Source organism: Schistocerca piceifrons, chromosome 3 (assembly GCF_021461385.2).
Source record: "Schistocerca piceifrons isolate TAMUIC-IGC-003096 chromosome 3, iqSchPice1.1, whole genome shotgun sequence".
Lineage (NCBI taxonomy): Eukaryota > Metazoa > Arthropoda > Insecta > Orthoptera > Acrididae > Schistocerca > Schistocerca piceifrons.
Window position 1 is genome coordinate 779680108 of NC_060140.1, and position 23194 is coordinate 779703301.

Sequence of the window (23194 nt, forward strand, 5' to 3'; positions counted from 1 at the left end):
AGAAATGTCCAATACCCTTTAAAAGTGTCTGCAGATGAATAAAACTACTACTACTACTACTACTACTACTACTACTACTACTACAACCACGCCCCTCCAGTCATCACTTTTGTTACTTCTTAAGTATAGTGCTATAATTTCATTGAGACAATGTGTAATGGCAATGGTAGTAACTTTACATGAAAAGATTTCTCCTGATAACATCACATCATTGAAATACTAAATTACCTGAAAGTATTGATGTTACTAACAAATAAGCTGCAACACAAACCTCTCTGATGCTATACGATCAGGACTTTTTCCCTGACGAAACAGACTGTACGTTACATTTGCAGTCTGTGAAATTTTTTCAATAAGATCTTGAGTTGTCACAATATCTTGAGGGACACCATGCTGTTGGCAAAATTTTGTTACCTTCAGAACAATAGCTGGACCAAATTTCTCTACTTTAGCTCCTGTGAAACCTTCCACTGAAAAGGAAAATCTGTTATTAAAACAAAATATCTTCTCACAGATTCCTAACAGAAAAACAACTAAAATTCATTCACTCATTCATTCATTCACGGAAAGTCAAATAATTTCTGTGGCTAGTTATTTAGATTCCTGGATAATTTTACTATTTTGCATATTTTCACTGAGAGATTTAAATACGAGGTATGTCCACACAGTAAGTTCCATTTGGTTATATAAAACAAATGTGTACAGATACAGGAAAATATTTATTGTACAAAAATCTACAACTGTTAAACTACTTTTCTACATAGCTTCCGAAATTTTGTAGACACTTGCCATAGCGTAGCACAAGTTTTTGTATGCCTTCTTCATAGACGATTGCTGCCTGTGTATTCAACCATGTGGTAACATGTTCTTTCAGCTCATCATCATCGTTGAAGTGTTGACCACCAAGGTCTGATTTTAGGTCTAAGAAAAGATGAAAATTGCTAGGAGCGAGGTCTGGGCTGTACGGAGGATGATTAAATCTGTTCCAGTGAATTTCAAATAAGAGTTGTTTGATCACATTCGCTATGTGAGGTTGGGCATTATCATGGAGAAAAACAAAACCTTTTGATTGTAATCCTCGGTGCTTGTTCTGTGCTGCATGGCGCAATTTCTTAATGGGCTCGCAGTAATCATGTGCATTGATTGTTTAGCCATGTGGTAAGAAATCAATCAGCAAAATGCCTTTTTTGTCCCAAAAACAGGTGCACATGACTTTTCGAGGTGTCAAGATTTGCTGAGGCTTAACCTTCATTGGGGATGAAATGTGCCTACATTCCACTGATTGCAGTTTCATCCCTCATGACTATCTGAGGAAGGAAACCATCGCCTTCTTCACTGTAGCGTGTCAAAGACTGAAGTGCATTGCCCATCCATTGTTTTTAATGTTGTTCAGTAAGAATTTTGGGTACCCAACGTGGGCAAAGTTTTCGAAATTTGAGTTTTTCAGTGATAATTTCACGAATTAGTGATCGTGAGATCTGCAGAACTTCCATAGCAAGGGCACTAGGTGTAAACTTATGGTTGTGCCTAATCTTCTCTTCAATTGTGTGAACCAGTTCATCAGTAACCCCAGACGGGCGTCCACTTCATTCTTCACTGTGCACTTGATCATGTCTTTCACTGATCGGTCTGACCTGTCTTCTAACCATTGAATCACTCATTGCATTTTGTCTGTAAACCTTGCAGATTTGCCAATGAATTTCCTTTGGTTTAACTTTCTTTGCATTTAGAAAACGAATTGCAGATCTGATTTCACATGCAGCGGCATTTTCAATTATGGCTGACATCATAAAGAAGCACTACAAAGCACACGTTGGCAGCAGCGATCTGAAAATGTCATACATGTCTTCTCCTTGAGTCAGAGTAACTGCTGCACATGCCCAGAACTGTGATTGTAGCACTGCCATGGATAGAAAAAGAAACGGAACTTACTTTGTGGACGACCCCCATATTTACAGTGTGCACCACAAGAGCAACATGCATCGAATGAGAAAGTTTTTGTAGGGCTAGCTTTTGATAACTTGAAGGGTGCTAAAAGTATTATAATAGTATTTAGCATTAGTACTACACACACACACACACACACACACACACACACACACACACACACACACACACACCTTAAAGCAAGACACAGTCCTGCACTCTTTTCTGTGCCAACACAATAAAACAACTCACACTTTTTGATTGCTTACCCCGTGATAACTGAGCTGTAGAGCTAGGTCGGACTCTGGCAACATTGAGCAGCATCAGGTTACTTGCAATCATGTATGGTGCACAACCATTTTCGTAAGCCAGATAATTTCGTAGTGACAGCAGCTCACGATGCAAAAGACCCTGTTCAAAACACAATAGTTACAATGATGAAATGAATTCAATGAAGGTGCAATGATATAGGTGGGAATATCAGTGACCGGCTTGAATACAGGATCAAATAGCTTACAGTTTAAGACAGCTGCTCAAAATAAGCAGAAAAATGGTGTTTGAGTCCCATTCTGGAAAAAGGTTTCAACTATGTATTCATTACAATAAATGCATATAAACGACATTAAGGTGACATACAAAAATGAAATAAATTAAATTTAAAAAATTAACACAAACAAATGAAAATATTTAAAATAATTAATAACTACAATCATTCAAGCATTCAAGATTAACATAAAAATATAGATAAATAACAATTTCCACTTCCCATATTTACACCAATAATCACTCTTGCCTGGATGAGCAATCAAACAATTTTTTTCAACAGAATAGCCTTGAAACACAATGAAATTGTATTTAAAAGTAAAAGATCATATACCAACAGATAACTGAAGAGCCACTTTGAGAATAAAATTTGAGTAAATAGTGCAAATCATATAAAAAGTAAGATGGCTGTAAGCATCTCGTCTGGTACAAGTTAGTGTAACATTACTAAAGGCGTACTAATAAGGAAAGAGGGAGTGGCTTTATGTGCAGGTCACTGATCTCAAGCAATACTAAAGTGACAGTTCATTGAATGCAGTATTTCCGTAATAGACTTTGAAACATTAACATAGTGTATTGCTGACCAAAAGTAACTGATGTCCAGCTTTGATTTGATACCCACAGCAACATTCCAAACAAGAGTAGAAGCACATAGCACTTCATTATTTCAAACTCCATTTGTCTTCCATCAAACAGAAGTGAGCCCTGTTGTAAATGGTTTTGCTGACCATGATGGTCAAATGGCAGCAATAAAGCATCTCCAGCAATCAGATTTAATTAAAAAGGGAAAATTACCCACAATGAATTTTCACTGTGCTGCAATGTGTGTGCTTATTTGAAACTTCTTTGTATATTAAAACTGTGTGTCAGACCAAGAATTGAACCTGAGACCACTGCCATTAGCAGGCAGGTGCTCTACTGACTGAGCTATCGAAGCATGACTCTCAGCTCAGCCTCACACCTTAACGTCTGCCAATACCTCTTCTGCTGCCCTTTAGATTTCACACATGTTCCCCCACATACTTTGTGGAACTAGCAATCCTGGATGAAATTATACTGTGGAGAAAAGGTTTAGCCACAGCCTAGGGGATTGTTCCCAGAATGAATTTTTACTCTGCAGTGGAGTGTTCCAGCATTATGATATACTTCACAAAAACTAGCTACAATTTTCTCACAAGTGCTGTGAGACAAAGAGGCCACTGAGTGCACTAAAACACTTTGGGAGGTCTTAACCACAATGTTATTATTTCAAAATGCCTTAAGCTTTTTAATTTACTTCATTATCAAAGGCTATGAAAAATACAGTGACAAAACTGTTATCAACATAAGTTCAAAACATGTTACTTTTCACCAGTTTGCTGACTGGCTTGATGTGATGTGGCCCACCACGAACTCCTCTCCTGTGCCAACTCTTCACTTCATAGTAGCACTTGCAGCCTCTTCAATTTACTCTCAATCCATATACTGTACTCATTATACTGTTCATTCCATTCAGCAGATCCTGTAATTCTTCACTTTCACTGAGGATAGCTATGTAATCAATGAATCACTCTTGAACCTATCTTTTATTTCCAGCATTGCTTCTTTGATGTATAGGTTGAACAATAGGGGACTACATTCCTGTCCTACACCCTTTTTAATCCAAGCACTTTGTTTTGGATTTTACACTCTTATTGTTCCCTCTTGGCTCTTGTACATATTGTATATTACCTATCTTTCCCTACAGTTTACTCCTATTTTTCTCGGGACTTTGGACATCTTGCACCATTTGACATCATTGAGCACTATTTTCTGGTCAACAAATCCTATGAACGTGTCTTGATTTTTCTTTATCCTTGTTTCCATTATCAACCACAACATCATAATTGCCTCTCCTGCACCTTTACCTTTCCTAAAGCCAAACTGATTATCACCTAACAGATCTTCAATGTTCTTTTCCATTCTCCTGTGTATTATTCTTGTCAGCAACATAGATGCATGAGCTGTCAAGTGCATGATTGTGCAATAATTCTTGCACTTGTTGGCTCTTGTAATCTTCAGAATTGTGTGGATGATGTTTTTTGGAAAGTCAGATGGTATATTGCCAGACTCATACATTCTACACACCACTGTGAATAGTCATTTTGTAGGCACTTTCCCCAGTGATTTTAGAAATTCTGATACAATGTTATTTATCCCTTCGAACTTACATCTTCCAAACCTCTTTTAAATTCTGGTTCTAATACAGGATCCCCCATCTTTTCTATAGTGACTATTCTTTCCTTCTTCTATCATGTCATTCAGACAAATCTTTCCCCTCACAGAGGCTTCAATGTACTCTTTCCATGTATCTGCTCTCCCCTCTGCATTTAACATTGGAATTCCCATTGCACTGTTAATGTTACCACCACTGCTTTTATTTTCATCAAAATTTGTTTTGACTTCCCTATATGCCGAGTCAGTCCTTCTGACAATCATTTCTTTTTCCATTTCTTCACCTTTTCCATGCAGCCATTTTGTCTTTGCTTCCCTGCACTTCCTATTTATTTCATTTCTCAGTGACTTGTACTTCTGTATTCCTGAATTTCCTTTAACATTTTTGTATCACCTCCTTTCATTGATCAATCAAAGTTTTTCTTCTGTTACCCACAGTTTCTTCAGAGTTACCTTCTTTGTACCTACATTTTTCTTTCCAAGTTCTGTAATTGCCCTTTTTAGAGATTTCAATTTCTCTTCAGCTGAGCTGCCTACTGAACTATTCCTTTTTGCAGTATCTATAGTAGCCTCAGAAAGCTTTTAGTGTATCTCTTCGTTCCTTAGTACTTTTTTATCTCACTTCGTGGCGCATTCATTCTCCCTGACTAGTCTCTTAAACTTCAGCCTGCACTTCACCACTACAGTTGGAGTCATGAACAATGGTAGCGGAGTTTAGGCTTTTTCTGCACACCTACATCGCACATTCTCCGACAGCCAATGAGTGTTCAGAAGTGTTTTGAGCACTCTGCATTGAGTGCCGTAGCTAATGCAAGAATTACATTTTATCATAATGACTTGTTTGGAGAATTTTTGCTCCATTTGTTGTGAGCTGTCATTGCTCATGTTGGTGATAAGTGATACATCCCACATAAGGAAGTGAGAGACTTAATTTGCAGGATATACGCTTTCTTGAAGTGGAAGGCACATGCATGTGCATGTGCATACCGCAACTGTTGCTTGGAATCATCAACGCAATCCTCGTCCATGCCTCGGCATGCACCAACTGCCATCGTTCGTGGATTTCACTACAGTAACTTGTGATCTGAGTGTATATTTGCTCCAAGGTACACCTCACAAACCAGTATTTGATTTTGGAATCTTTGCCAGACCATGATGTAATCTACCTGAAATCTTCCCATACCTCCTGGCCTTTTCCAAGTATGCCATCTCCTCACGTGATTCTGGAACAGAGTATTTGCTATTACTCTCTAAAATTTATCGCAGAACTCAGTTACCCTATACTTTTCTCACCAGAAATCCTTGTTTTCTTTCCACTCCACCTCACTGACTGCCACTATATCTAGAGACTGAGTCTTAGCACTTCCCTTTTCAGATTTTCTTGCTTTCCTTACATGTTCAAACTTCTGGCTTCCTCACCTTGACTTGTAGAACATTGTCCTTTCATTGATTATTCAATTTTTTCTAATGGTCACTTCCCCTTGGCAGTCCCCTCCCAGAGATCTGAATGGGAGACTAGCCTGGAAACTTTTGCCAATGGAGAGATCTTAACACTTCTTCAATTACAGGCCACATGTCCTGTGGAACCATGATATGGAAAATAATGTATGGCTTAAAGGTTGCCAAATACTTCATGCAATTACTACGAATGAATAGAAACTTGTCCAAATGGATACACGGTATCTAGGCAACATTGCTTAACAAGAGGCAAGTGCAAACTGCCTTCAAAGATCAAGAATGCTACAAGTAGAATAAACTGCTAGGTGGCACTTAGCACATGTTATGATATAACAACTGTTTGTTAAAAAACACTAAGTGATTTAACCAATTGTATCGTATAAATAATTGCATTTATGTCCTCTCCACTGGTGCAAATATTACCAAGCAGCAAGTCAACTGACATTCTGTAGCCATGAATGTGCACAAAATTTAGGCAATATGACGTCAGCACCACTTCTAACATGAGGAGCACGAGTGTTGCATTGCTTTTTGTGTCAGCCGTGGTTGCAGTCTCAATGTTGAGTTTGGCAGTAAATAGTGCTGCAAAGAGATTTTTATGAGGTTTATATCTGTGCAAAGTATGAAAGAGTTTAAATTTCATGCTTTGTGTTGAGATGTATTTTACATCAATCATCATTCACAAGTGACAGCTGTTCAGAGACAACAACACTATGGTGAATTGAAACATCATGCTTTTCAGTGCATCGTGATGTGTTACCATGAACCAAAGGCTGTTTAAATTAATTTCTTGTGAACTAGTAGTGCTAGCGAGAAACTAAACCAGATATTACTGAACAGTTTTATCACAAATTTTCAATGATTTAATGAATTTCAGTTTCTGATCTTCATGAAGTTAGGGAGCTTTGAGATTTTGAAATTAAATTTCCACCTGTGACGGTTGCTCAGTGCAGGAGTTTGCTGTGTTCTGATCTAAGATGCTGCTAGCAACAAATAACAAGATGTCTATTTGCATAAATGGCCACTGCAAAACTGTGCCAAAGAGACAGCTGGACCACCCAGCTACTGAACAGGCCATCCCAACATGATGTGCTTCATTTTAATGACTGCTTCACAGCACAGGCCATCTGGATTCTCCCTACCAACACCAGGTTTTCTGAATTGTGCAGCTGGGAACTCTCCTAACAATATATCCTTTGTTCCTGCAACCCCCCCCCCCCCCTTGGCCTAAAACTTTGCTACTCCCTTTCTCAAAACTACCTATTCACTTCCCTGCCCCCACTCCAGTACTACAACATACGTCATCTGTCCCACATTTACAAGTCCTTTCCCCATCTCTGCTTATCTCCTCTTTACTCTCTCTTCCCCCCCTCCTGCACAACCTCTCAATGTTGCACCTAAAAACCTGTCTCAAGCCTTCTCTTTACCCCCCCCCCCCCCCCTCCCTCCATACCCAATTGCTCCCCCATCAGATGCAGTCGCACTTGGGCTCTAGTGCCCTGACACAGTGGCGCATGTGTGTGTGTGTGTGTGTGTGTGTGTGTGTGTGTGTGTGTGTGTGTGTGTGTGTTTTCTACTGTAAAAGTTTCAGTATTTTAGAAGTCTTTTTCATTTTGCCTGTCTGAGACTCAATACTTCCACTATTTTGCATGATGCCATCTGCCCCCTCCATATTGTCGTTAATAAAATATTAAGTTTGTTTTTCACGCATATGATATTTTGGTGTGTGATACTTATTTATTTATTCTCCCAGCATTTTAAATTTCAGTTATTTTCATCCCTTTTAGTGTACGATTTTCTCAGCTTACAAACCTTCCCCTTCCTATTAAGGTATAGGCCACACCATTCCATTTTTTTCTCCTGATAGCATCAACTTGATCAGCTACAGTGTGAACTCTCTCTGAAGTCCTGCAAGCTCTCAGTTTCCTGATAGCTCATTGCCCAATTTTTTAAAGCTAAGTCTGCGGTTGTCACCAAAGATACATACATTTGTGACATGGTTGGTGTTCCTGTCATGTCCAGGTCACTCCTGAAGCTGCACCTCACATTCCTGGCCAGATTGTTACCTGCTTCCCCAACTAACAGTACCCGATCCTTCTCTTTGAAATCTCTAGTTAATGTCTCAAAGTTCTTTATGAACTGGCAAAGGTTCATACTCAGTTTCACAACACTTGTGACGTGGAACCATGACCCCTTCTTTTCCTTCAACTGCTGCCCTACAGCCCTCGCGCATGACAGCTACTTAGCAGTAAGATTTTTATTTTCCTGTCTGATTTAATTTTCAACCTAACTGAAATCTTGTTCCTGCTGAACCCTGTTTTCATCTGCAGCTTGAAGAGACTCTTCCTCTCCTATCTCAGGTAACAATTCATATTTATTATTCAATTTGAGCCCGAATGAGCTATGAATGCTAGCCCCCGTCTTTGCCTATTTCCTGTTACCTTTTCACATGTTCCAGTTTATTTTCCCTCCATTAAAATTTTCAGCCTTAAGTTCTGCCCAAAGGGCACACATTCTAGCCTCTTCTACAGTGCCTTTTCTGTCTCTGCTACAAATGCTACATAACCATTGACATGGTATTCCCTTTTCTATCCCACTGCATATAAAATCAGGATTTACAGGACACACAGAACACTCTGACTAATCTATGGTTGCATCCACATTTATCACCAATGACAGTAGAACAATTAGATGACACTAGTGGTACTTAGTTACCAATGACAGTACAGCTGTTAGATGATACTAGCGGTACTTAAGTTACCCACACAGTTTCCACCAAAAAATGTGGATAGAATCTTCATAAGATTTTTTCAACCTTATTAACACAAGAATTTACATCTGTACACAATATGTCACTGATATAGTTGTAATAGTATTCGTGCAATATTTAGAAACAGACACTAGAGTGATCCAGTTATCTCACAGAGTAACATGTTACACTAATAGCTTAATCAAACAATGGAAAATCCAGGATGGATTATAATGATATTATGAAAAGGATAGCAACTATCCTTTTGAGAATATTGTTACATTAACAGCTTACACAACCATGTTTTCATGACGAAGTTTCACACTGCAGTGGACAGTGTGCTGTTGCGAACTTTCCTAATAAGAGTATATATTTACAATTGAATAGGGTTGAAGGCTCGCAATCTCCATTTGGAATGGTATTTAATTACCATCCATTCATCCACCCCTTCCTCCCTACCACTGCAAGGTCTCCCTGTTTCACTGTTCCTGCAAATACAGTTCACATATCATCCAATGCAATGTAACATAAAGGGTATAAACAAGCACTTACTATTGTTTCTTGCTCCAAGTCATTCTGAGTAACATTTGGCAGCTGGCTGCTTCCTTCAACTGTTTGGTCTTCAGTATCATGCCAACCAGCTGATGACCTGTGAACATAATTGAATCATGCTAATGAGCATTACAAGCTGATATCATGTTTTGTGACCGTATAAAATATGTGGTTCACACTTCTGCAAATACATCTGTAAATGTCAAGAATATATTTATGTTGCTGCTCAAATCATTTATGCCTTTTCTGCAAATACTTGCCTGGAAAAAAAGTTCTTGTCAGTGGTTTAAAGTATACTGAATTATTTAAGCGGTCAAAAAATTTGTAATGACAAATAAAATCTGTATTATATGTAACCGACTCAGTAACAAGTAAATATCTTGATTCAGGGTCAAAAACTTTCTTCTTTAGGATTAAGGAGCAAAAAATCAGGTAGAAATGACTGCAGCGTGGCGGCACAGTTGATGAAAAAAATTCTATTCTGATATCACAGATCAAAAAGTAAATAGTACACGAGAACAGAACAAAAAAATGGTGCAACAGGTAATGTAATTTTCCTTTTGGAACAGTTTTAGATAAAGCAACCATACCTAGAAAAGAAATTAATGTCAAGCCAAGATTAGTAGGACTTTCATGTAGAAGAAAAAAGGCAAGAAGAAAGGGAGGGGGAGGAATGATGTAAGAAAGTAAGTTACTGAGTAAATAAACAGAACATCAAATCCAACAGCTGATCTAAAAATCAATCTATCAGTTTTAGAAAACTTTTTTTCACTTATTTAACTAATACAAGCTCTCCTGAAATTTGTGTTACACGATACCTAAGTGACAGTCGGTAATGAGGTCATTAGAGATGAGGCACAATGTAGGTTTGTGGATTGATAGGGAAGGAAGTTTGCTATGTCCTTTTAATCAAACCATCTCAGCAATGACCCCAAGTCATTTATGGAAATCCTTAAAAACCTAAATGTGAATCGACAAACAGGTATTTGAACAGCTACCCTCTCAATAAACTTTCAGTGTCTTGCCACTGTACTACCTTGGTTAGACAGGTGATGATGAATGAGCAATACTTCATTTTGTAATGTTAGTAGTTAAATGCTGCTAGTCTCCACTCCCCTCCGCCAACACATGTACATATTCCATTGTATTACTCACACCGAAGCCCCACACCCCAAACCAAGGACATGTAGGTGCAACCGTAATGGAGGAGTATCTGTGGAGAGGCCAGACAAACGTGTAGTTCCTGAAGAGGGGCAACTGCCTTTTCAATAGCAGGAGAGGCAACTGTCTGGATGATTGATCTGGGGTTGCAGTATTAATCAACATGGTCTTGCCTGTGCTGATACTGCAAATGGTTGGAAGCAAGGGAGAAACTACAGCCATTATTTCTTCTAAGGGCATGCAACTCTACTGTGTGGTTAAATGATTATGGCATCCTCTTGGGTGAAATATTTCAGAGGTAAAATAGCCCCCTTTCAGATCTCCAGGTGGGGACTACTCAGGAAGACATTTCCATCAGAAAAACAAAACTGGCACTCTATGTATAGGAATGTGAATGCAGATCCTATAATTGGGCAGGTAGGTTAGAAAATTTAAGAAGAGGATTGGATACGTTGAAGTTTGATATAGCGGGAATTAGTGAAGTTCAGTGACAGAAGGAACAGGACTTCTGGTCAGGTCAATAAAAGGTTGTAAATACAAAATTTAAGAGTGGTAATGAAGGATCAGGTTTAACAATGAATAAGAAATTAGAAATGTGGGTAAGCTACAATGGACAGCACAGTGAACACATTATCATAGCCAAGATACATACCAAGCCTGCACTAATACAAGTTTATATGCCAATTAGCAGATATTGAAGAAATGTATTATGAGATAAAAGAAATTATTCAGATAGTTAAGAGACAGAAAAATTTAACTGTGATTAGGGACTGGAAATCCACAGTAGGAAAAGGAAGAGATAAGGAAGCAGTAGGTGAACATGGACTGGGTGAAAGAAATTAAAGAGGAAGCTGTTTGCTAGAATTTTGCACAGAGCATAATTTAATCAACACTAACAAATGGTTTAAGAAACATGGAAGAAGATGTGGAAGAGACCTGGAGACAATGGAAGGTTCCCAATTGATTATATAATGCTTATACAGAAATTTCAGAACCAATTTTTAAATAGAACACATTTTCAGGGGCCAATGTGGACTCTGACCACAATTTATTGGTTATGAACTGTAAATTAAAACTAAAGAAACTGCAAAAAGGTACAACATTAAGGAGATGCGACCTGGATAAGCTGAAAGAACCATAGTTGTTCAGAGTTTCAGTGGGTGCATTAGGCAACAATTGACTAGAACAGGGGAAAGGACGTGGAAGATGAATGGGTAGCCATGAGTGGCTGCAGAGGATCAAACAGGTAAAAAGAAAAGGCCAAGTAGAAATCCTTGGATTTGTTACTGATAGGTTCAAACAATATGCAAGTATTACAGAGATGGCTTGGGAACCTAAATGGGACTCCCTGGAAGGAAGGCAAGGGTCTTTTTGAGGAACTCTTTTGAGCAAACCGGCACCTGAAGCTGACTGCAAAATGATTTTAATGACGCCAACATACATTTTGTGAAAGATTAGAGAAATTAGAGCTCTTACAGAGGCATACAGACTTGTTTTCTCCTCACTCTACTTGCAAATGGAACAGGAAAGGAAGTGACAAGTAGTGGTACAGGGTACCTGACACCACACATTGTACGTTGCTTGCAGTGAATGTATGGTATGTATGTATGTATGAATGTAGATGTATACGTGCAAAATGACTGAGGAGGCATGACTAGAAGGCAAATTTAAGGATTGTGAAGCATGTTTCACTAGGAGAAAAACAGATACTGTCTACTGGAAAATTAAAGAGGCCTTTGGAGAAAAGAGAAGCAGCTGTACGAATATCAAGAGCTCATATGGAAAACCAGTACTAAGCAAAGAAGGGAAAGCTGAGAGGAAGGAGTATAAAGAGGTTCTATACAGGGTAGATGAACTTTAAGACAATATTATAGAAAGGGAAGATGATGTAGATGAAAATGAGATGGGAGTTATGAATACTGGGAGGAGAATTTGACAGAGCACTGAAAGACCTAAGCCGAAGCAAGGCCCCTCGAGTAGACGACATTTCATCAGAACTACTGATAGCCATTACAAAACTATTACACCTGGTGTGCAAAACGTACAAGATAAGTGAAATACATTCACACTTTAGGAAGAATGTAATAACTCCAAATAAATAAAAAAAAGAAAAACAGGTGTCTGTAGGTGTGAATATTACCAAATTATCAGTTTAATAACTCATGGTTGAAAAATACTGACACAAACTATTTACAGAGGAATGGAAAAACTGGTAGAAGCTGACCTTGGGAATGATGAGTTTGTATTCCGGAGAAATGTAGGAACACAAGGCAAAAATGACCATATGAGTTCTCTTAAACGATAGGTTAAGGAAAGGCAAACCTATGTTTATAACTTTTCCGGACAGAGAGAAAGTTTATGACAATATCAACTGGAACACAATCTTTGAAATTCTGAATATAGCAGGAGCAAAATACAGAGAGTGAAACGTTATATACAGCTTGTTCAGAAACAGAGAGGAGTTATAAGAATCAAGGGCATGAAAGGAAAGCAGTAGTTGTGAAAGGAGTAAGACAAGGTTGTAGCTTACCATTGATGGTATTTAATCTGTACATCAAGCAAGAAGAAAAGGAAGCCAAAGAATAATCCAGAGATGGAATTAAAAAGTACTAGTAGATTTAAGAATGAGATTTTCACTCTACAGCAGAGTGTGTGCTGGTATGAAACTTCCCGGCAGATTAAAACTGTGTGCCGGACCGACACTCGAACTCGGGACCTTTGCCATTCACAGGCATTTGTTCTACCATCTGAGCTACCCAAGCACAACTCACACTCTGTCCTCACAGCTTTACTTCCACCAGTACCTCGTCTCCTACCTTCCAAACTTCACAGAAGCTCTCCTGCGAACCTTGCAAAACTAGCACTCCTGGAAGAAAGGATATTGCGGAGACATGGCTTAGCTACAGCCTGGGGAATGTTTCCAGAACGAGATTTTCACTCTGCAGTGGCGTGTGCACTGATATGAAACTTCCTGGCAGATTAAAACTGTGTGCCTGACTGAGACTCGAACTCGGGACCTTTGACTTTCGTGGACAAGTGCTCTACCATCTGAGCTACCAAAGCACGACTCCCGCCCCATCCTGACAGCTTTACTTCCACCAGTATCTCGTCTCCTACCTTCCAAACTTCATCGTCCATGAAGATGAATGCCTCGCCAATATACTGTCGATATGGTTGCACTATTTGTCTGAGGATGGCATTCGTGTATCGTAGAGCCGTTACGGCGCCTTCCATAGTCACCAGTGGCATATGTCAGCCCCACATAATGCCACCCCAAAACAGCAGGAAACCACCACCTTGCTGTCTAAGGCATGCAGCCTGACCGGGCTGCCTCCAAACACGTCTCCGATGGTTGTCTGGTTGAAGGCATATGCGACACTCATCGGTGAAGAGAATGTGATGCCAATCCCGAGCGGTCCATTCAGCATGTTGTTTGGCCCATCTGTACCGTACTGCATGGTGTCACGGTTGCAAAGATGGACCACGGCTTGGACATCAGGAGTGAAGTTGCGCGTCATGCAGCCTACTGCATGCAGTTTGAGTCTTAACACAATGTCCTGTGGCTGCACAGAAAGCATTATTCAACATGGTGGCATTGCTGTCAGGGTTCCTCCAAGCCATAATCCGTAGGTAGTGGTCATCCATTGCAGTAGTAGACCTTGGGTGGCCTGAGTGAGGCATGTCATTGACAGTTCCTGTCTCTCTGTATCTCCTCCATGTCCGAACAACATCACTTTGGTTCACTCTGAGACGCCTGGACACTTCCCTTGCTGAGTGCCCTTCCTGGCACAAAGTAATAACAGGGATGCGAGCAAACCGCGGTATTAACTGTCTAGGCATGGTTGAACTACAGACAACACGAGCCATGTACCTCCTTCCTGGTGGAATGACTGGAACTGATTGGCTGTTGGACCCCCTCCATCTAATAAGTGCTGCTCATGCATAGCTGTTTACATCTTTGGGTGAGTTTAGTGACATCTCTGAACAGTCAAAAGGACTGTGTCTGTGATACAATATCCACAGTCAATATCTATCTTCAGGAATTCTGGGAACCAGGGTGATGCAAAACTTTTTTTTATGTGTGTAGGATGTAGCCAAATTAAATCAGGTGATTCTGAGCGAATTAGATTAGGAAATGTGACACTAAACATAGTGGAAGAGCCTGTTATTTGGGTAGCAAAATATCTGATGAGAGCTGAAGTAGAGAAGATATAAAATGTGGACTTGAAGAAATTTGTCTGGAGTGCAGCCACACGTATGGAAGTGAGACATGGATGATAAATAGTTTAGACAAACAGTGAATAGAAGCTTTTTAATTGGGGTGTTTCAGAAAAATGCTGAAAATTAGTAAGGTAGGTTGCATAACTAATGAGGTGGTGAGACAAGAAATTTGAGGCACAACTTGATGACAAGATGGGATAGGTTAATAAGTCTCATTCTGAGATGCTGCTGTTGTAATTTAGCATTGGATGGAAGTTGTGGGGGAGGGGGCAAAAATCATAGCTGGGGTCCAAGAGATGAGTACGGTAAGCAGAAGTTTTCGGACTGAAGACCACAATAACAGTATCACATTAGTGAAATGAAATGTGCGTGTGGCGAGGGCCTCTTGACAGGTAGACCAGTCACCTGGTGCAAGGCTTAACAGACTTCCAAGTCTGATGGTTACTGTTTAACAGTACCTAAATGTCATTCATGATACTGTAACTGCTTTTTTTTAAATTATATTTATTTCGTCAGTAGTTTTCTAAAGAAATTTTAATTTGAAAATTTTTTCTCTATTTGCTTTTTGTTATGCATTGATTTAGCAGATTACAATTAACAGGCATAGAAAATTGATAAAATTAACTACTTATCACTGCATCTTAGAGGAAAAGTCCATAACTGAAGTGCATTAATACACAACAGAACAAAGACGCAAAAATTATTTCAATACTTCAGAATTAAATCTACTGGCAGTATGACTTCACATGTAAACACTAATTATTACGTTACAGTCATGATGGAAATGATTAAATTCAACTTACAGAACTATCTGTGGTTTCTTCTTCATTAACGCAAGAATTTCTTGGGATGCTGTTAATCGTAGTGTTGTAGCATCAGGAGCCGCAGCAAACCTGGGGGGGAAAAATATGCTCACTGAGCCACACAAATCAATTTCTGCATGAGATTTTGTATTACAATACATCAGTAAATTAAGCATTCATCTGACTCTGTGTCCAGAAGAGCGGATACGTGCAGCCATTGAAATATCAGTCACACGTGACAGACAACACTTTCCTTATTTGCCCCCCCCCCCCCCCCCTTCCTATCTCATTATCCAGTTAACAGATACACTGTGCAATATGATTCTGTAAAGTTCTGAGGGGAATACAAACAATGGAAGGAGTAAAGACAAGAACTTACCATATAGTTAAGCCACTGGGCGTCTCCGGGGGACACCACTTTGACGAAGCACTGTCCTTGCAGGTGGAGAGGCTTGTGTATCTGCGTGAAGCTGAGGTCTATGCTGAAGGTAGAGGACCTACTGCCGGAAAGGTTTCAGCCGAATGATCAGACTAAGTGTGTCCCACAACTTCCCATCTTCCCTATCCACTCCTAGTCCTTACCCAATTTCCTTTCGCAACCCAAGGTGTGATGCGATCCATGCCGAAGGGTACGTGGCACGTGGGAAGATGTGTTGCAAATGGAGCCTCAGGGATACTGGGCAACCTCACTGAGTAAGTAGCCTTACATTACGCGGGGTATTCGTGGTGTGGACTGTGTAGATCCCCGAATCTCATGGGACCAATATGGACATGACTAAAGAAAATAAATTAAAACAAACTGAGGGGCAAACTGAGACCTCAGACACCCAAACATCGGGGTCAGGACCGATGGAAGGCATTTCCACTACTGAATCAGGGTCTAGACCTGAGCCAGAAGTGGGAAATGTAACTGAGAAGTTGGACCAGATCAAGATTAAAGCCTTGTCTGGGGCCCAGAGGAGGAAACTACTCAGGGAAAAGAGAAAAAGGGAAGGGAAAGAATGGCTTCCTAAAGACAAGTGGAGGGAATTAAAGGGACTTGAACCTAAGAAAAAACTGTCTCATGTTGAAGGGGATTCACAGACCCCTACAATGTTGAAGACAGGCAGCAAGAGGAAAAGAGAGGAATCTAAGACTCCCTCCTCCCTGGATAAGCGAGCCCAGAAAAAAAAAAAAAAAAAACGAGGCAAGAAATAGGGAAACAGACCTATAGTACTGCAGTCTCAGTTTTTAAGATAGCAGTAATCCAGGAAGGCTATCCACTGGTAGCCATCAACTCGCAGCAGGAGGAACTTGTACAGATGGTCCTCTCTGAAAAGATTGGGGTGGGTGGGGGGATGCTAGTCCACGACCCAACTTCAGGGAGGGTTTATCTAGATCGTGGTGCTCTCATTTTTGTCTGTGAGGGAGTGCACATGGTGGAATGGTTTAAGGACAATGTGCCCATGATATCCCCGTGGGAAGATGCGTAGCTGCTGGTCAAGATGGCAGCAGAGCTCCTTAAGACTGTAAAGGTATCAATATGGGTACCATAGATCCTTAAGGATGTCTCTCCTAAGACTCTGTTCGAGAAAATAGGTTTCCAGAACCCAAAAGTCTCAACAGAAGACTGGAGAGTGATCAACCAGAAGGTTGTACCAGAGGGACAAAGCCTGGTCATTGAGGTCGGAGAGAAGTTCCTGAAGGTGATGCGAGAGCAAGATGTGAAATTGACTTTAGGGTTTTTGCAGGTCACCGTCAGGGTTATCAAAGACCCCAAAGGCAATGATGGCAACAAGACTGAGACTGGAGGTGCTGCAGATTAATCTGCAGCACAGTAAAGGGGCCTCTGCTGCTGCCTGGGGAGGCAGGAAGTGGACGTGGCCCTGATACAAGAACCCTTCTTATATGAAGGGGGCGTATCGGGCCTCGGTTGCACTGGAGGTAAGCTGGTTTATGCTAGAAATCTAAGAAACTCCAGAATATGCATCTATGTAAGAAATGGAATTTCCTATCATGCCAATGATGGATGCTTCAGGGTCCTAGTGACCATTAGAATGCAGCAATGCAAGGAAGGTATCACGAGGGAAATTTTTTTGGCCTCAGCATACCTTCCTTACAAAGGCAGCTCTCCTCCTCCTTTGGAGGTGAGGAGACTGGTAGAAGCTTGCCATTGACAAGGTCACTAACTGTTGGTGGGATGTGATGCGAATGCCCACAACGTAGTGTGTGGCAACTAGGATATCAACAGTAGAGTTGAGTACCTTCTTGAATTTCTTTTAGCTAACAACCTGGAGGTCCTGAATAGGGGCAATGAACCTACATTCAGGGATAGCAGAAGGGAAGATATAATTGACATAACCTTTGGTTCCATGATGAAGGGCAGCTATGTCAAACAATGGCTTGTGGCTTTAGAGCCATCCTCATCAGACAACATGAACATTAAATTCAAGGTTGAAATGGGAATCAGACAGCCCATGACCTCTAGGAATTCCAGGAAAACAGACTGGGTGACATACAGGAGGGACCTTGACTTAGGATTATCAGAAATTAAAACCTCGATAAGGAATCCAGTAGAGTTTGAGGAAGTAGCAGAGGCTGTTACCTCTACCATAGTGACCTCACTTCAGGTAACTGCACAATCACCAATAAAGGCACAAATAGGAGTGTGCCTTGGTGGAATAACAAATTGGAACGCAAAGAAAACAGGTATGAAGACTGTTTAACTGTGTGAGACGTAAAGGACAAAATATCGTGAGGCCCTTGTCAACTACAACCTTGCAATCAGACAAGCAAGGGAGGCATCCTAGAAGGTGTTCTGTGAGGAAGTGGACAGCATGGCTGCTCAAGCCAGACTTCACAGAATCCTCTCTAGAGTACCAGCCAATCCAGGAGGTACATTGATGAAGGAGGATGGAGAATATACAAAGACAGCAGATGAGACTTTCCTCAATATACTCTGCCAGACAACACAGACCAGAATGTGATTCCAGAGGGGCAATGGTTCTCAGGTACTCGAAAAGAGGACTGGGAATTGGCCAAGGAGTGTGTGGACTTCAATAAAATCCAATGGGCAGTGGGAACATTCCAACCATTCAAGTCACCTGGCCCAGGTGGAATCTTTCCAGCTATCCTGCAACAGGCAGGAGAGTATCTCATAAGAGTCCTAAGCAGGTTATTCAGGGTTAGCCTAGCAGTAGGAATCATTCCCAATGCTTTGAGGGCGGTGACGTTGTCTTCATTCCAAAGCCAGGGAGAATTGATCATACCAAGGTCAAGGATATGAGATCAATCAGTCTGTCCTCCTCCATTCTCAAAACACTGGAAAAACTGGTTAATGTATATGTTGGGGAGAGGAGGCTAATTAGGGCCCCTCTACATTCAAACCAACACGCACATCAACCAGGTAAATCATGTGAGACAGCTCTCCATCAACTCGTTGGGAGAGTGGAGAAAGCACTTCACTTCCAAGAAATAGCCCTCTGCATCTTCCTGGATATCAAGGGGGCCTTCAGTAATAAGACCTTCAATTCCATGGTAAGGTTCATGACCTAGGGACCACTATATGTAGGTGGACCATGGCAATGCTTAGTGGAAGGAAGGTAGAGGCTACTATGATGGATGAAAAGATGGCACTAGAGGTTGCCCACAGGGGGGAGTTCTGTCCCCTTTACTGTGGAATCTAGTGGTGAACGAACTCCTTGAGGAATTAAATTCCATACAATGCTTCTGCCCAAGGATACGCAGATGACCTTGCCATAGTAACACTTGGCAAATTTATTGACACAGTTAGAAATATGGCACAAGGAGGATTGGACATTGTGCAAGACTGGTGCATTAAACAAGATCTAAGGGTTAATCCTAAGAAGACTGTTGTGGTGCCATTCACGAAGAGGCATATCCAACACTCAAGTTGGAATCTAAAGCTCTTTGATGAAACTCAATCTCTGAAGGGGATAGTGAAATATCTAGGGGTAGCCTTAGATGAGAAACTAACATGAACCCCTCACATTAAGAACATCTGCTCCAAGGCGAAAAGTACTCCAGTGAATACCAGAAGGGCTTGTGGTAAAAACTGGGGCCTAAGCCACTGAGGTATGCACTGGATATACACCACACTGGCTAGACCTAGGGTTTCCTAGGGGCAGTAGTGTGGTGGAAGAAGGTAGAACAGTAGGTTGTAGCTAAGGAGCTTACTAAGGTGCAGAGACTGGCCTGCTTAGCCACAACAGGCAGAATTAGCAGCACACCAGCTGCTGGGATGGAAGCCATGCTGGACATGCCTCGACTACAACTTCGGATCAAGATGGAGGCAGCAGCTGGGGCATACAGAGTTAAAACTGGTAAAAACTGGATGTCATCAGGATATTCAGAAAAACACACTAAAATAGTGAGTGAGGTAAATATAGGAATGGCTGGCGAAATGCCGGCCAACTATATAACAACTCCAAACTGCTTCAACAACCCTTACAATACACTACTTGGAAGCTGGGAGCAGTGGGAAAATACAGTTCAACATCGTGCCGGGGACATTGTTTGGTTCACCGATGGGTCAAAATCAGACCAAGGCGTTGGGGCAAGGGGTGTACAGGGTTCAGCCAAGATGGAGGGCATTATCTCTTTAGGAAAACTGGCCTCAGTATTCCAAGCTGAAATTACTGCAATCAGGGCATGTGTGGAGGAGAATATGCGTAGATGCTACTAGGACCATAGCATCTACATCTATTCAAACAGCCAGGCAGCCCTGAAATCACTGGCAGCTCCTGCAATGAGATCTAAGATTATTGTAGAATGCCACAGGGCTCTGGTGGAGCTAGGGGAAGGCAAAAGGGTAAACCTAGTGTGGGTCCCTGGCCACTCAGGGATCTGTGGCAATGAACAAGCTGACAGATTGTCCAGGGTGGGGGCAACGACTCCATTTATTGGACCAGAACCTGTCCTGACAATCACCAAGGCTATGATCACACTAGAACTACGGAACTCGCTTAGGAAACAGCATGCAGAATATTGGACCCAGGTCCATAAACAAAAACATGGTAAGGTAATGATGTCCAAGCCATGCTTTAAAAGAAGCTCTACAATCTTGGGATTGAACAGGAGAGAGATCAAACTCATGACTGGACTGGTGATCGGCCATGGGAATTAAAAAAAAACACCTACACACAATGAGTATAACAGAAGAGGACCCTAAATGTAGGATCTGTGATGGGGCGAAGAAACTGCATCACACCTAATCTTCGAATGCATGGCATTGGAGAGTAAAAGATACAGAATCTTCTGGACAATTAGACCTGAAGAAATTGTGTCTAACAAAAAACTGGTAGAGGGACTCTTTGCACTATTTAAGGGCATTGGTTGGCTTTACTAGACATACAGGGAGCGATACCGCACAATAAACTCGGTTTTGGAGTGGGCAGTGAAGGGTTAGACCTAAGCTGTTTTAGCTTCCCTGTCAAAATCAAAAAATCAAATTAAATCAAATGGCACTGGGCTACACACACTTACATATACAGTTCCTCCATTTTGATAGCTGCCATAACTTCAAGTCTCTGTTACAGAGTCCGATCATTCATGGATAGTGCATCTGCCGTGATGAACAATCCTCAGTCCAATATGTTGAAGGTTTTATTACTGCCTTCACTGGCAGGCACTACCCACCAAACCAAATCTGCAAACATCTCCAATGCTGTAACCATACCCGCCCCCAATTCTCCAACAATTCATCACTGAATAGCACTATGGAGTAGAACAACTTAAGAACATCCTTAACCAGGAAGAGGACTACTTATCATAATCAGCGCATGTCCTGCGCCCTGGGAAACTGAGAACACACAGGGAATTATTTTGTTTGGAGACTCTGGGAATTTTTGCATTTTTCTCAAAAAATCTGGAACAAGCATGGACCAAATTTGCTTTTGGGCAGAGGCATTTGGTTCCCTACCACTTGGTTCGATGCAGCACTGTGCTTGTTGTTCACTCCTGATCAGTGTTGTGTGAACTCCCAGTGTCAGTGTTTTGGCATTCTACATCCAGTCTCTTCCCTCAGTCCAAAACAATGGAGGATGTTATTTGCATGCTGAGAAAGTCAAGCGTGATATCTTTAGGATGTGTACACACTGTACTGAAGGTGGTAGAAGGTGTGTTCAAAATGCTAAACTGCACTCATCATTTTAACAGATCAATTAAAGGTGCATCTGATTATATCTTAAAAGAGTATATTCATTGCAATTTTTAAAAAGCTTTTGCTCTCTCTTCTTTATCTGACTGTGAGGACCTGCCAACTTTACAAAAAGGAACAGGGAATATGGGTTGTGAATGGTAATTTAGCAACTTTAGATATTATGTCATCATGGATCAGTCAGTTATGTTGGAGCCACAGAGCAAGAGGGACATGCAGAAAGAGTAATTGTGTCTGGCTCAGTGGGACTTAAGCACATGGAGTGTGCTGTAAGCAACTGTGATTCATAGTAACACTAATGGATCAACATTTCAGAACATACTCTTTGTTTTGGATATCAATCAGATGAGAGAACTAAAGTTTACAAAATTCAATTAAGCATCCAACAATTTTAACTGCAAACATGGCCAATACAAGGAGCTGCAAAACAAAATGATGAATATTCAAATAAGCAGTTTGGAGTTTAAAAAAATAATGGAGCACAAAAAGAAAAAACATTTTATTTTCATAATTAATAGTTCATATCATTTTATATTCATTCAATGTTGAAAATAATGTGCTCAAGATGGCATCAATTATCAGCAACACACTTCCGGAGATGGTCTCTAAAGTTCTGAACAGCTCGTTTACACACAGTGCTGAGGTATGGCATTCACTTCATCAATAATTCACTTTCTTAGCTCTGGTAGGATGTGAATGTGATGTTTAAACAACTTTCCCTTCAGATATAACCAAAGAAATAAGTCACAAATGCTCAAATCTGGTGACCTTGCAAGCCACCCCACATCATCCCTCAAAGAAACCAGAAATACTAGTAACATTTCTCTCCAAACATTAATTTAATTTCAATCTATATGAGCTGCAGCCCCACCTTGGAGGAGTGCAAAGACTGTGGGTTTGTTGGTGGAAAAGAGGGCTGTGTAGTGCTGGAGCAGGAACAGGGAAGGGGATAGGTGGGTAAGGACAATGACTAACAAAGGTTGAGGCCATGAGGGATATACGAACATAGAATACTTTGTAGGGAGAGTTCCTATCTGCACTAGTCAGAAAAGTTGGTGTTGGTGGGAAGAATCCAGATGGCACAGACTGTCAACCAGTCATTGAAATGAAGAATGTCGTGATAAGCAGCATGCTCAGCAACTGAGTGGTCCAGCTGTTTCTTGGCAACAGTTTGTAGGTGGCCATTCATGCTGACAGACAGCATGCCTACATAGAATGCAGAACAGTGGTTGCAGCTTAGCTTGTAGATCACATGGAACAGGCAATGCCTGTCACTGAAATGGAGTAGGTGGTAGTGGGAGGATGATGTATGGGACAAGTCTGGCATCTAGGTCTATTACAGGGATGTGAGCCATGAGGCAAAGGGTTGGGAGCAGGGGTTGTGTTGAGATAGGCAAGGATATTGTGTAGGTTCTTTGGGCGATGGAATAC

At 40.9% G+C, this 23194-nt stretch overlaps 1 protein-coding gene across 1 annotated transcript in view; it reads right to left on the bottom strand.

The window, feature by feature from the left end:
• The window catches only part of LOC124787764 (Werner syndrome ATP-dependent helicase-like), a 247402-nt gene that overhangs the window by 20869 nt on the left and 203339 nt on the right, over positions 1-23194 (bottom strand). Inside the window, exons 12-15 of the mRNA XM_047254645.1 lie at positions 15607-15696; positions 9422-9518; positions 2196-2337; positions 272-470 (exon numbers count right to left, since the gene is read on the bottom strand). Coding sequence (XP_047110601.1) covers positions 272-470; positions 2196-2337; positions 9422-9518; positions 15607-15696 — 528 coding nt within the window. The remainder of the gene's footprint in view (positions 1-271; positions 471-2195; positions 2338-9421; positions 9519-15606; positions 15697-23194) is intronic.